The following is a 15,123-nucleotide window of genomic DNA, read 5'->3' as shown; positions in this document are numbered from 1 at the left end:
TTTAGGCTTTAAAATTGCTAAATTTAATTCACTTTAATTCCATTCGATACCTTGATATGTTTGTTAAGTGATCTCAAGTTTAGAAGGCAAGGATTGAATTGAAGAAATGAAGAAAAAGCATACAAAAATAGAGAATTTATGAATAAATGAGATTTTGGTAATCTGCCGAGCGACGCGTGTACGTGGCCCACGCATACGCATGAAGAAGCAAATGTCAAGGCAACGCGTACGTGTGATAAGGAAAGTTGCCAGTGACGTGTACGCGTGACCCATACATATGTGTGACAAGCGGCACGTGACCTCATCAAAGGCAATACGCTGGGGGCGATTTCTGAGTTCAAGGAGGACCAAATCTAACTCATTTCTGATGCTTTTTGAACCCAAGAATTGAAAGGGAAGGGGGGAGGTAGTCATAGTTTAGTTTTCATCATGTTTTAGGTTAGAATTCTAAAGAGAGAAACTCTCTCCTCTCTCTAGATTTTAGGATTCTTATTTCACTTCCATTTAGATCTAGATTTTAATCTTGTTTCATTTTAGCTTTCTTTTACTTTAATTTGTTCTAGCATTTTAGTTGATCTACTTCTCTTGTTAATTTCTTTATTTTGCTAATTTAGTTTATGCACTCTCTTGTCAATTTCAATTCTCTTTTAATGCAATTTTAAGTTTCTATGTCTTTTATTTTATGTTTATCTTAGTTGCTATTGTTGATTTCTTGCTTATGTTAGTTATAGTTTTTATTAATTCTTGCATTTTGTGATGCTTACTTTTATTGCACTCTAGGTGTTTGATAAAATATTTCCACTAGTATTAGAGTAGTTTTCTATACTCTTGGCCTAGGCTAAGAGAATTGGGTGACCTTAAGTCATTGGGTCAAATTGAATTGGTAATTTGAGAACCCTTACTGGTCAATTCGATACCCATTAACACTAGCCTACTATTATGTCAATTAGTGGCTAGATTGGGACTTATGGGTTGATGTTGAATAAGCCTATTTGACTTACTTTAAGTATAGAAGTAGACTTGATGGGTTTGTCCTTCATAATTGTTAATATATGGTTGTTAGACAATGATGGTGATCTCAATTTCTATGCTTTAGTTAAGAATTTTTTTCCTTCCTTTATTAGTTAATTGTTATTTACTTTCTTGTTATTTACTTTTCTTATCAATCATCAAATCAAACCCCCTTATTCTTTCATAGTCAATAATAGAGCACTTTATTGCAATTTCTTATGAGACGATCCGAAATTTAAATATTTCGATTTATTTTTATTGAAATTTATACTTGTAACAACTAAATTATAACTTTGATTGAGGATTATTAATTAGTTTAAAATTATGCTTACAACGAAATTCTATTTTTATTGAAAAATTCTAGACGAACATAATTCTCGGTCAATGTGCAATGCATTGTTGATCATACTTTTCCTTTAGCCTAGCTATATCGTAATGTTCTGTAACAATTATAGTCAATTGATTTTTTATTTTTTCCTAAACTATTGTCTTAAATGTTGAACATTGCAGCTGCCCATTCTTTACTCGCTCATAGAGTATGCCAATAGAAGCTTTGTATTTTTATTGGACTATTTTTTACTATATTCGGTTTCAGATTTTTCTTATCTTATGTTAATAAATATTAACTATTATTACATATAAGATGCAACAAAGGAAAGAAATATCAACAATGTTACATATAACTATTTAAACATAAAACAAAACTTAACCTCTTAATAAAAATCATCACAATGCTAAAAAAAGAAAAACTTTTGAGAAACAAAAATTCCCAAAATGTTATTTTAAAAATAGAAACGCATATAAAAAAGAAATGTTTCATTTTTTCCAGAAAAAAAAGTTTACCAGCACAATATTAAGCAGTATAAAGAAGATTAACGACCAATTATAGAAAAATTGAGAGAATGGATCGGAGGTGGCATAAAAAAAAAAATAAAAGTAACGTTTGTTTTTGGAGAAAGAACACAGAGACATAGACAACCAATATTTAAAGAATGTTCAGAGACAGAGATATGGACACTGAATATATTGTCTCTCAAACAATTTTTTATATTTTTGTATCCATTTTTTTATAAAGGATAATAATAGACACGGAATTTAGGAAGGTACACACGGATTTTTTTATGATTTTTTCCTTTTATCCATAGATATTTTTTATTATTTTATTATTATCCCTTCTTATTTTTGGTAATTTAAACTTTTTCTCTACATCATTGTTCTCAAAAATGTATTCTCTTCTTGCCGCCTTTTCTTTATTTTTTTTCTTTTTTTTGTACTATTTTCTGGTAGAATTTCTTACTTTACTGAATAATTCTTTCTTTCTTAAAGTTCATTATCTTTTTTATGACATGTTATAAGTTTTCTTAATGGAGGCTTAATTCACTCTTACGTTACTTTGTTTATTCTTAATTTTGTTGCTTCAATACAATTTTTACCTTGTTGATTCATAGATTAATTCTTTTTGTAATCTCTTGTACTCCTACGTACTCTCATTAAATTAATTTGTATTTGATACGGAAAATTTAGAATATATAACTATTTTAACCATTTTGCATAATATTTTAATCATTTTGCATATCTATCTGAACATAATACAAGACATTATATTACTGTCTTTTATATTATATTCAAATACAATAAAACACATGCAGCAAAAGAGATATTTTTAGAAAAATACATTTTTTTAATTTTAACCGTGATGAGAATGAAAAAAGTCACTCCATAATGAAAATTGTAAAAACAGGTATGTGTTTCCTTGTTTTCACCTTATTATGAAAACATTTCCATAAAAACAATTTTCATTAAAATCAAACTAACATATATTTATCTCTATTTTTTATTTTAAGTGAAAATAAAAACTAGAAACACTCAAACCAAGTACATCTTTAAATTTTTTATATTTTTAACAATAAATTTTTTTAATTTATAAATTTAACATGTGTCCTAAATAAATCCTTGTTTGAGTATTATTAAATTGTTAATTTTTTAAATTTTTTTTAGTATATTCAATAAAATTTTAGTAATAAAAGTTAAAATATTAAAAAAATAATTTTTTCTTAAAAATTATAATTTATATTTTTTATTTTTATTTTTTTATTTAAAAAACATTTTTAATTTTATAATAAATAAAAAATGATTTTGTATTATCATATCTAAATATAATTATTAAATAAAATGATATTTTTACAAAAGACATATTTAAATATAAAATTATTTTATTTTTCTAAAAGATTTTTCGTATAATCTAGCCAAAACAAACTGTTACTATAATTTTCGAAAAATTGAACTTCTTGGGACAGTGAAGCCCTGAAACATACCTTTCCCTGCATCTAAAGTTCTAAACCCCGCTAAAGTGGCTAGCCACCATCTTCCCGCCGTGCCGCCGTCGTGTCCTTCACGCTGCGACGCTCCCTTTCCACCGCTGCAGAACCAGGATTTGGAATGCGCTGCTGATTTCTTTTTTATTTACGTTTTTGTTTTAATTATTGGTGGCCTTGCGGTTCCATAACCATAAGTGAGGGTTTCGTTCTAGACTTCAACATGGTAAGCTCCCTTCCGCTATTTTCCGTATTCCACTTGTTGAGTAAGACACTGCCCCAATTTTGAACACTGTTTTGTGTGAATTGCTGTGTTTGATTTAATTCCCTTTCCTGTGTTCTAGAACTTGGCTTTATTACTTCCTTTTTCTTGATTGCTTGTTGTTGTTGTTGTTTCGCAGGAGGTGTTTAAAAGGGCTATAATGCAGCCTGGGCCACCTGAGCATTTCGCTTTACTGACAGTTCAAGAAGTCATCAAACCTCAGGTATATCCATCCTCTAATCTTTTGAGAATTTCAAATGTAGCGGAGAATTTTGTATATAGAGAAATGTACATTTGATTATGATCACTTATCTTTTATTTTTATTTTTATTTTTATTTTTTTGTATTAATGATATTTATTGGGGGAAGGGGTACTAAAATGAAGAAATTTGTATTTAAGGTTCAGTAGGAAGTATCTCGAATCATAATAGGATATGTAATTCTATCCTTCATTGATTGATGTTTGTTCCTGTGGTGACTGATTGGCAATGGGAGCCCAGGATTCCCTTAGTTTTCATGTGATTTTGTTAACAGCTGTGGTTGATTTAATTGATTTGTGTCTAACAGAAGCAAACGAAATTGGCCCAAGATGAGAACCAGTTGCTAGAAAACATTCTACGCATGCTACTTCAGGAATATGTGGTATGTCTAGCTGGAGTTTCTTTTTCATGGATTAGTCATGTATTTTTTCCCCCTCTTTTTTTGCCTGTTGAATGTTGAGTTTATTGGTTTCCTCTGTTTATGACATGTATGATATTGTTTGTACTTTGGAACAGTCATCGGCAGTACAGTCTGGGGAGAAAATAATGCACTTTGGGCAATCAATTGATGCTACTGAAACTACTCAAGGCCTCATTCCTCGTCTTCTTGGTTTGTTAACCATTTTTGCTTACAAGAAAATTTTCTTTATGGTGCTTTCTGATCATTTGATGTAGTATAGATCACTTTCCCACAATGAGTTACATTAGTAACTGTGCAATCTATGTTGTTACATAAGTAAAAAAGTTCTTATTTTCTCAGACTTAAAGGAACGTGCATCATTTAATTATTGGTTTTATTTTGATTCTTTGGTTGAATTTTACACTCATTTTTCTTCTGTTTTAGGAATGTTCCAATTAGTTTTGGCGTGCATCTTATTTATGTAGTCTTCCATGTTTATCTCCTGCTCATATTTGCATACTGTTTTCACATTTCAGATATAGTACTATATCTTTGTGAGAAAGAACATATAGAAGGTGGTATGATTTTTTCACTGTTGGAAGACTTGACAGAAATGTCTACAATGAAAAACTGCAAAGATATTTTTGGTTATATAGAGAGCAAACAAGATATATTAGGGAAGGTATATTTGCCAACTGTTTCTAGCTTTTATGTTCATCTAATTATTTTTTGGATATATACATGACCATTGTTTGTTTGGAACTCTTATCATTGCATGACATACAGCAAGAACTTTTTGCTCGAGGAAAGCTTGTGATGCTGAGAACCTGCAATCAGCTCCTACGCCGGCTGTCCAAGGTCCATTAAACACCAGTTATGTTTGTGTAAAAGATTATAGCGTGACTCACCCTTGTAAGCTATATGATAATATGCGCAATGTGTTCTGTTAGATGGGTATTATTTAAGTTTGGGTTAGCTGCAATTGTGTTCTTCTCATGACAGCCATAACTTTAATGTGTTGATGTTATCGTTATAGGCAAATGATGTGGTGTTTTGTGGAAGAATTCTCATGTTTTTGGCTCATTTCTTTCCATTATCAGAGAGATCAGGTTCAATTGTGTGAAGCCTATCTTCAGTTCTGGATTTTTTATTTCCTTTTCATAATCTTCTTTCTTAGATGGCTCTCTCTCTTTTTTCTTGAAGCCTTAAACATCAAAGGAGTATTTAACACATCAAATGAAACAAAATATGAGAAAGAACCCCTAGGTGTGCCTTCACCACTCTTTGCTTACTCAATATTTTTGAGGTTAATTGTTTGATTCTAGTCTACAATTCCTTTTTTATTACTTTTCAGGCATATGTATTGATTTCAAGTTTTATGAGACTTTCTGGGGATTACAGGTAGGTCTGTACTGAAAAGTTGGTTTGAGTAATAATTTGATGCTTGTTCCTTGCCTTAATATTCTGTTTGTTGGATTTAGATCTAAGCTATGTTGTTATAGTTACTAACAGGATTTCTTAACTGAACTCTTCTCTGAATTTATTAAGTCATCGCAGTGTGTTCCTTCCTGATGTAAAATTCTTTTCATCAGAAACTTTTCTTTAAGCTGACAAGAAGTTCAAAGTCTATAAGCTGTTTTATTTGCTTTATCGCTGCTTTCTTCTTTTGCTAGATTTTAATTTCTAAACATGATCTCTTTGTTCCGATCTCCATCTATTCATCCCTTTTTACGCAATATTCTTTATCAAAATAAATGGATGTCGCTTCTAGAGTTTGACTACATGATGTGAGATATTTAAATTGAAGAGAAAACTTAAAAAAAGTAATGTTTATTGGTCTTATTTTATTTGATGCAGGAATATTTTTCTAATCCAACTATAACTCATGCTCCTTCCAAGTGGCAGAAATTTGCGTCCAGTTTGTCGGTAATTCTTTACTTCATAGTTTCCTGTCTGGTTGTGTGGATGAATATTTTCTGTTACGAAATTTCTTCTGTTCTGGCACAAACATGTTTAATTTTTATTTAATAACCAGAATTATTGTTGAATGGAAGGTTGTACTGAATACATTTGAAGCACAACCTTTAAGTGATGAAGAGGGGGATGCTAATAATTTGGAGGAAGAAGCTGTCAATTTTAGCATAAAATATCTCACAAGCAGTAAACTAATGGGACTGGAGGTAGGCAGTTTGACAACCATACTAAGAATGCATGTTTAAACAAGATGTTTATATGCTGACTCAGGATGCTCTCTTTTCGTTTCTTTTTATTGGGGGAACTTCTAGTTAAAGGATCCAAGTTTCCGACGCCACGTTCTGGTGCAATGCCTCATCTTGTTTGATTATTTAAAGGTAAAAATTTAGAATACTTGTATACATATTATATATCTGTTATATTTTAAACTGGATTATCTGATGGTTTCTCCTCCAATTGCTTTTAGGCCCCTGGAAAAGGTGATAAGGATCTGCCATCTGAAAGCATGGTTAGGACTGTCTCCCTTGAACTTTTATGTTATGTAGTATATACTAAATACTAAATTTGCATCTGACCTCTATCTCTGCTGTTAGTCTCTTTGCTATCAAAGCCACTCCACTGTCTTTATAGTGGTCCGATGCTGTTTGTGTTTGCTTACTTGAATAGGGACTCTTGCGATTCTCAAAGTACTCCTTTATTTACATGTTTCTAGATATATATATATATTTTTTAGTTATTTTTTATATGTGAACTGTTTCCCCTTTTTCCCTTTAGAATTTTGATAGCAAAACATTTCTTAACTTGATCCTATATAAGGAGATGTTCTATAGAAGTTCTAGTGTATAGAAGGTAGCCAATAGTTACAGATAGAAGGAAACAAAGAAAAATGATAAATGAACAAATTTAGAAATGCCAAAATTTTAATGTCTGTAAACATGAATCAAAGTAGGACAAAAAATGGTGTTTTATCCATTTAGATATGAACAACAGGACAAAATGGTGTTATTGGATCCGTGCAGTTGGCCTAACCTTGTGAAATTGATTATCTTGTCATTTAGTAATAGTACCAAAAGTCTTGAGACTAGGTAACTGGCTATTCATCTCAGGAGTTCCTTTTATGACAAAAGTATCCTGCATATTTTCTTTTTTATTTCAGAAAGATGAGATTTCATCATGTGAGGCGCGTGTTAAAAGACTTCTTGAACTGACTCCACCCAAAGGAAAGGAATTTCTTCACAAAATTGAGCATATATTGGAACGGGAAAAGAATTGGGTGAGGATCCTCCTTAAAGTCTTCCATCTTATGCTTTCTTGCACATGCAATTTAATGCGACATGTGCAGAATCAGGTGATTATCCACTTTTTAATATAAAATGAGACATGATACCATTCTATACCTTTTACTGTTAGGTGTGGTGGAAACGCGATGGCTGCCTGCCATATGAAAAACAACCGACCGAAAAGAAAGCAATACAAGATGGGACCAAGAAGCGGTATGATAGTCATGTTGCCAATCTTTAGTTGTTTTACATTTGGATTATAGGACTAGAAATGGGTTGATCCTATAGGAAAATAAGACAGAAGATCTACGTATAAACAGTTCCACTGTAGACATGATACATAATAGAACTTAATGGTGTTGTCTGATCCATGTAGCCGATCTCACCTAGTGGGATTAGGCTTTGTTGTTGTTTTCTACAATGAGTATTTGCTCTTTTCACCTTGTTCATTTTATTTATTTTCTATTTTTTGATTGAGTTGCTCTCCTTTGTTTACAGTAAGCCTAGATGGAGATTGGGTAACAAAGAACTCTCCCAATTGTGGAAGTGGGCAGATCAAAATCCGGTATGTTATTAAGTTTTTGTATTGTGTTGGCTGAAGTCCTATTGGCATCACATTCTATGCTTCTCCATCTAAGTGACGTGGTAGCTATTTAGTTTGACAAAATGAAAAAAAAGAAGAGGTTGAGAAAATTCAAACAAAGAGAACCAAGAGAGAAGTGAATATGGTTGAAACTTGTATTTCCTTCTATGTTGTTGCATGTACACATCTTCAGTGAATCATTTACCAAAGCATTGCTCAGACCAATTCTTTCACATCATTGCACTGATGCTATTCTAAGCTTGAATTTTCATTTAACCGCTTAAATTACAAATTTTCATTTTCAATGTGTGTTATTCATAATGTGGATTGTCTTTCTATAATTCTCCATTTACATAAGTTCTTGACTTTCCAGAATGCTTTAACCAATCCTCAGCGTGTTCAAACACCTTCAATTATGGATTATTGGAAACCCTTGGCTGAAGATGTAAGATTTTATTTCTGAGCTGCAGTGGGGTGGTTATATGGTTTTTGCAGTTATGGGCTAGAGCTTTTCCCCTTTACTTAAATATCAAAATTGATTCTTTGCATTTTGAAATTACAGATGGATCCTTCTGCTGGAATAGAAGCTGAATATCACCACAAGAATAACCGGGTAATGGACTGCCTAAGACTTCATTTAGACCTGAAGAAATTTTATTTTGGAGAAACAAAGGAAAGGACAAGTTATCTAAAAAGCTTGGAAAATAAACTCTTAAGGCTAGAATTCATAATGTAGCATGTGCAAGGTACTCTTATCATGGATGGGAATAGAATGGTAATAAATAATAATGCAAGAGAATACTTCTAGGATTGAGACTGAATCAGTGCGATGTGAACCTTCTCCATAAGAATTGTATCAACTATGAGAAATAGATCGCGAGTATTTGAGATAGTCCCCAGTCCCTTACTACCTCTCCCACCTCCTTATATATCTATCCTCTTCATTCTGCTTCTCTGCCAGCAAGGCAGAGTTAGTTACAAACCCTCCCAACCTAGTGATGCACTAAATTATAATTAAGTCCCTTATTTCTAATTGGCTGGGTTCCAAACACAATGCTTCCCAATCTCTTGACAATAAAAACTACTTCCAAGAGATTTCTTAAAATATTCTATGATATTCCAAGATGTAACCATGATATATTGTATTTTTCACAACTTCTAACGGACTTGAACCAACAGGAATCCCTCCATATTTTGTGGGTGCAAGTTTGTTCTCTTGATAGCTGTTATTCAGTCTTAGTTGTATCTTAGAAATTGCTATTCTTTTTCTTCAATCCAGGTTTATTGTTGGAAGGGTCTACGGCTTTCAGCACGACAGGATTTGGAGGGTTTTTCCAAGGTCAGATGAATATTTTCTACTTGTAAATCTGCAATATATTGTATGCTACCCTTTTAGGTTTGATGAAAATTATGTTGATTATAATTACAGTTTACCGACCATGGCGTTGAAGGGGTTGTACCACTGGAACTTTTGCCACCTGATGTTCGATCTAAATATCAAGCTAAACCGAATGAGAGAGGAAAACGTAGCAAAAAGGAAGAAGCAAAAGGCACAGCTCATCAAGTTGATGAAAATCAGGTTCTTTGATTCAGATCCAGCTTTCCATTTTGTCTAGTTACCTCTGCTTAAAGAGATAAATTTTACTATAGCCAGAGTTCAGCACTATTTCTGGTTGCATTCACTAGCATGTCCTTTGAAATCCCCATTGTGATTTGTGATTTATGCTTCATTTCCCACATCTAGTTAACAAAATTATTTAAGCTTGAGCAAAAAATTCAATCCGGATTTCAGATATGAATGCTTAGATATTCTTTAAACTTACGAATTTCTCACCTCACAACAATTAAATGAAGTTTCATTAAACAAGTTGAAACATGTGTGAGTATGGTCATGTAATCAATTGATTTCTATATTTTTTTTATAAAAAGAAAACTGGTCTAAGGTTCTATCCTTGGTGTGCCTCCAGTAGACATATAATTGCTCAATGTATAACATGCTAAAACAGCGTTCGATCAAGTGATTTAAGATCTGAATAGGAAATCCTGATACATCATGCTGAATGTTGCTATTTTTTTAATCTATTTTCATTTTCCTCTGAAGTAGATGTCTACACATGCAACGGAGGTAGATGTGGAAGGCATTAGAACTGATATGACAGCGACACCTATGGAATTTGATGCTGCTTCCATCCCTGGCGCACAGGGGGAAACCCCGACACCGGAAGAACTTCAAAAGCAGAGTTCTGACACTGATGGTGGCCAGGAAGCAGGTCAATTGGACGCTGATGCTGAAGTTGAGGCCGGCATCATAGACGGAGAGACGGATGCAGATGTTGATTTAGATGCTAAGGATGATTGATATTGATGCCATTGTCAGCATCGTGTTTGTTTATAACGTGGCTAAGTTAGCTTTAATGTTCACTACTAGGCCAAATAGGAATAGGAATAGGAAGAAAGGAATGGAAAATGCTGCTTTTTTTTTTTTTTTTTCTAAGGAGTTGGTGTTTTTCTTGGGTGAAACAAGAAATATTGGATTGAATTCTAATGTTTAGGTCAAACTCTTATAAATGATGTATCTTCTTTTTTGGTGTCCACAAATTTTGTATCTTGAAATGCTAAAAGGGAGAGAAGAAAATACGATGAACCTTTTATTTGTTCCTTTTGGTGGATAACCTTTTGTTTGTTGTGTATCCATGTAAAATTTATTAGTATTTATATGTTATAAATGAATTGCGGGTTGACAATTAGTTATTATCTATAAAGTATGGATATTTTGCTGAGTTATTATCACTTGTTAATATTTATTTGATATTCTATATAAAAAATAAAAAACTTTTTTTAGACATGATTGGACATATCTAAATACCATTACGTATTAGTGTGTCTAATTTTATTTTTAATATGTATTCTTAAAATGAGTTTAAAAATAGTATATATTATTATTTATTAAAAACAAAATATTTTAAATAATTAAAAAATAAAAATAGTTAAAAATTAATTTATATTTTAATATTAATAATATTAAAATATCTAATTTATCTAAAAAGTAATATATATATATATATATATATATATATATATATATATATATATATATATTTTATAAAAATTTAAAATTTGTATGTGTGTACCTGTTGTGTCTCGTGTCATAGGTTATTATATGAAATTATTGGAAGTTACCTTGGTGAAATGTTGAAAGTTACTTTACAATTAATATAAACTGTATGTCCCTTTTTATTTATTTGTAGAAACATAAACTGTACCTCTATTGTTATAATTAATGTACTGTAATGCTATCTATTCTTATTATTCTTTCTTAGGCTTGTTTTCATAAAACTGTTTCATTGTATAATAACAAGAAATTGATACATATAACAATTTGTTAACAAAATTAATTATTAAAAAAAATTACATTAAACATGTCACACATAACTCACTACTCCTTGCACCACTATAACCCAAAATGGCATTTATAAGCTAATCATAAGAAACTGTATGCAGTAATACTGTTTATACTGTCTATGTTAAAGATACCTGAGAAGAATTCATTCCCATGTAATGCTTATTTTTATTAACATAAAAATCCAAAGAGGATCCCATATTTTAAAACCCAATACTATTTTTTTTTCTTATTTTGACAGAGTGACGTTCAGTTAGTGAAATAAAGCTAGAATGACAGAATAATAACATTGGCAAGCTATTACTGAGGGATGGGACTTAGAAAGTTACTCATTTAATCTTGGCTACATTTTGTGGTCTTTGGCGTGCTCCAAACCTACAAAATATGAAGAACAACAATAACAAGAAAAATGTAGAAAATAGTATGAATGAATAAAAATGTGTATTGTATTTTTATTATTGATAATAATGATAAAGGATGTATATATATAAAAAGAAAAATGTACAGTTACCAAATCTATATGACAACTATGAAATTTAGAAAAAAAAATCGTATCCTAATAGAAAAGGTAAGTCACACATTTTGGAACAAAAGAAGAAAAGTATGAACAGCAAGAAATAGAAAAAACATGAACAAAAAAAAAATAGAGAAAGAAAGGATTTTTTATTATGAATGTTAAATTTGGGTCTAAATTTCTTTTGTGTTGTTATGTTAGGCTAATAGAGGTTGGTTCAATATGCCCCCGCAAGCTAGCTAGAGAATAGTATACGTCAAAAATTTTCAGCTTGGATAAGTTGACGTAAAAAAGCTTATTTAGAAGTGGTTTGGTAAAAATATCTACAAGTTGACCAATAGGAAGAAGGGACTGATAGCAATTTCATTACCCCATCCTGTGCCTTTTGACACACCAGATGTCAGATGGTAGATCTTTGACTAGTAAGGCACTCTGATTATTGCATAACAAAATAGGAGGTTTATCACAAGAAACATGAAGGAAACCAGCAAATTCAATATCCATAAGAGTTCACAGGTGGTATTAGCAAGAGCATGGTACTCAGCTTCAGTTGATGAGCATGCAACAGTGGCTTGTTTCTTTGTTTTCCAGGAAATAAGGGACTCTCCTAGAAAAAAGCAGTAGCCAGTCAAAGATCGATGCGTATCCGGACACCCAGTCGAATCGAAATCGCTAAAACCAGAAATCTAAAGGGATGAACTCCTGGGAAAGAAAAGCCCTCCCCCTGGGCTGTTCTTGAGATATCGAAGAACTTGCAAGGCTGCCTTATAGTGGTTCTGAGTTGGGGTTACCATGAACTAACTCAATTATTGGGTAGCGTAAGTAATATCTGGCCGAGTGGTGGTTAAATAGATGAGTCAGCCAACCAACCATCGATAAATAAAATGATCTTATAGCAGGGAACTATCACCTTGTGAAAGCTTAGTAGTACTATTCATTGGAACCCTAGCAGGCTTGGCTCTTGAAAGACCACAATCAGATAACAAGTCTAAACAGTATTTATGCTGTGATAAGGAAATTCCTGAATTGGAATGAGCAAATTTAATACCCAAAAAATATTTCAAAGTCTCCAAATCCTTAATTTTAAAATGATCATTCAAATTTTTTTTTGATTACTGCCATTTCAAAAACTGAATTACCAGCAAGTACAATATCGTCAACATAAATCAACAAGATACAAACTTCAATGTCTTTAACTTTAATAAACAAGCTATGATAAAAACGATTTGTTGATACCCACAAGAAATAAGTAGAACAGAGAGCTTCTCATACCACATATAGTTGATTGCCGTAAACCATACAACGACTTAAGAAGTCAGTAGCATTGATTGGACCAACCAGAGAGACTAGGGGAAGGAGTTCCATATATAAAACTTCAGACAAATCGCCGTGTAAAAAGGCATTGTTCACGTCTAGCTGCTGTATGGGCCATCGTCAAATGGAAGTTAGAGCAAGAACGATCTGGATTGTCGCAGGTTTGACAATAGGGGAGAATGTAAAATCATACCACACAGAGCTTTACGACCTCGACACCTTTGATTTACGTCCTAGGTGTAAAGCTCTGTGTGGTAGGATATTACAGAGAATGTTTCTAAAAGATCTACGCCCTCCATCTGAGTGAAACCCTTGGCAACAAAATGGGCTTCGTAACACTTGATTGATCCATCTCGCCGGCATTTGATTTTGTATACCCAACGACAACCAATTGGTTTTACTTGCTGAGGACAATCTACAATGAGCCAGGTTTGATTTGATTCTAATGCAGCAAGTTCTTCTTGCACTAGACACCAATGAGAAACTCCATTGGCTCCCCAAAACATCTTTGGTTCATGCTCAGAATACAAGGATGAGATATATGATCTGTGAGAAGGAGACTGATAGAGCAAAACCATCGGTTAGAAATTTCTTCTCGGTAAAAGAGAATTAACTTCGTTGCAAGTATAGTTCTAAACCGACAAATAATACTCAATCAAAGTTTAATTTATTTATCACAAATGCAAACCAATAAAAATACCGAGAGTATTAGATCTCAAGTCTTCTCTTAAAGGAATTGCAGTGAGGTATGCATATTATTGGCTATGGTATCCAAGGGGTGGTTTGCATATAAGAAGACAAGAAATTAAATGGCAAGAAATTAAACAAAACAACTAAAGATAACAAATGCTAAAAAGAGGCCTTCATGGCAAGGATTGAGAATATAGGCTTTCTATCCTAGTCATTAATCATAATACAATACTTAACAAGAGCCAATCCTATTTCGTCATCTCCAACATAGGAAGAAGGTATAATGTTATCTTCATATTGAGAGAAAGTCAAATAGGACTAGTTAATCTCAATCCATAAGTCCTAATCAACTTACTAATTGAATTAGCAAGAGACTTGAGTCAATGGAAACAATATCAACTAACAACTTTAGATCACCAACATAAATTGGGTATTAATGACTCAAGATTGCCCAATTTCTCTTTCCAATCCAAGAATGCTCAAACACTACTCTAATATCCAACCAAGCATTTTGTCAAATACTTGGAAGGCATAAAAAGAAAGCATCATAAAATTGCAAGAATAATAAATCTACAATTACCCAATGTAAGAAAAGTAAGAATAACAACTCAATTAAATAATAAAAGAACATAAAACATAAATTGCATTAAATGAAAATTCAAATCCAACAAGAGTGCTCATAAACATAAAAGTGACATGAAAGGGAAATAACAAGAAGAACTAAAAGAGCAAGGATGTAGCAACAAGAAATTGAAAGAAAAACTAGATGGAAACAAGAAATTAAACCTAGATCTAGGAGAAATTAACCTAATTCTAACCTAATTCTAGAGAGAAGAGGGAGCTTCTCTCTCTAGAAACTATCTAAAGCATGGTCCTAATCTAATCTAATTGCTCCCTCTTTGTCCAATCTTGAATTATGCATCAAATAGCCTCAGAAATCGCCCCCAGCGTATTGCCTTTAATGAGGTCACGTGATCAGCATCACACGTGCGCGTGGTCGACGCGTGCGCGTCGTTGGCGAATTTCCTCCTCACGCGTATGCGTGGGTGACGCGTGCGCGTGGCCATAAATGTCCTCTTCATGCGTACGTATGGATGACGTGTGCGCGTGGCCTTGAATT

The 15,123-nt window shown here is 32.5% G+C and overlaps 1 protein-coding gene across 2 annotated transcripts; it reads left to right on the top strand.

Moving 5' to 3' along the window:
- The first annotated feature begins 3,238 nt into the window (after nt 1-3,238).
- LOC112803107 (THO complex subunit 1) lies at nt 3,239-10,743 on the top strand. 2 transcript variants are annotated; one of them, XM_025846598.3, is made up of 21 exons: nt 3,260-3,552; nt 3,728-3,811; nt 4,156-4,230; nt 4,365-4,458; nt 4,785-4,930; nt 5,035-5,106; nt 5,285-5,357; nt 5,452-5,514; nt 5,603-5,649; nt 6,106-6,174; nt 6,303-6,428; nt 6,534-6,599; nt 6,689-6,730; nt 7,379-7,495; nt 7,633-7,715; nt 8,001-8,067; nt 8,459-8,530; nt 8,648-8,698; nt 9,365-9,424; nt 9,515-9,664; nt 10,190-10,743. In XM_025846598.3, the coding sequence occupies exons 1-21, from the start codon at nt 3,550-3,552 to the stop codon at nt 10,442-10,444; spliced, it is 1,815 nt and encodes a 604-aa protein (XP_025702383.1). In that variant the 5' UTR covers nt 3,260-3,549; the 3' UTR covers nt 10,445-10,743. The 2 variants fall into 2 exon arrangements, with proteins under 2 accessions (XP_072054175.1, XP_025702383.1); XM_072198074.1 differs by lacking the exons at nt 5,285-5,357; nt 5,452-5,514; nt 5,603-5,649 and having other exon boundaries at nt 3,239-3,552.
- Nucleotides 10,744-15,123: the final 4,380 nt, after the last annotated feature.

The sequence above is a fragment of the Arachis hypogaea genome, chromosome 1 (genome assembly GCF_003086295.3).
Source record: "Arachis hypogaea cultivar Tifrunner chromosome 1, arahy.Tifrunner.gnm2.J5K5, whole genome shotgun sequence".
Lineage (NCBI taxonomy): Eukaryota > Viridiplantae > Streptophyta > Magnoliopsida > Fabales > Fabaceae > Arachis > Arachis hypogaea.
The sequence above is the reverse complement of the archived record's forward strand: the minus strand, read 5'-3'. Positions and strand labels throughout refer to the sequence as shown.

Coding starts and splice junctions, on each gene's coding strand:
- LOC112803107 (XM_025846598.3), top strand. Junction 5,515..5,602: donor ATATGAGAAAGAACCCCTAG/GTGTGCCTTCAC, acceptor ATTACTTTTCAG/GCATATGTATTGATTTCAAG. Junction 9,665..10,189: donor ATCAAGTTGATGAAAATCAG/GTTCTTTGATTC, acceptor CCTCTGAAGTAG/ATGTCTACACATGCAACGGA.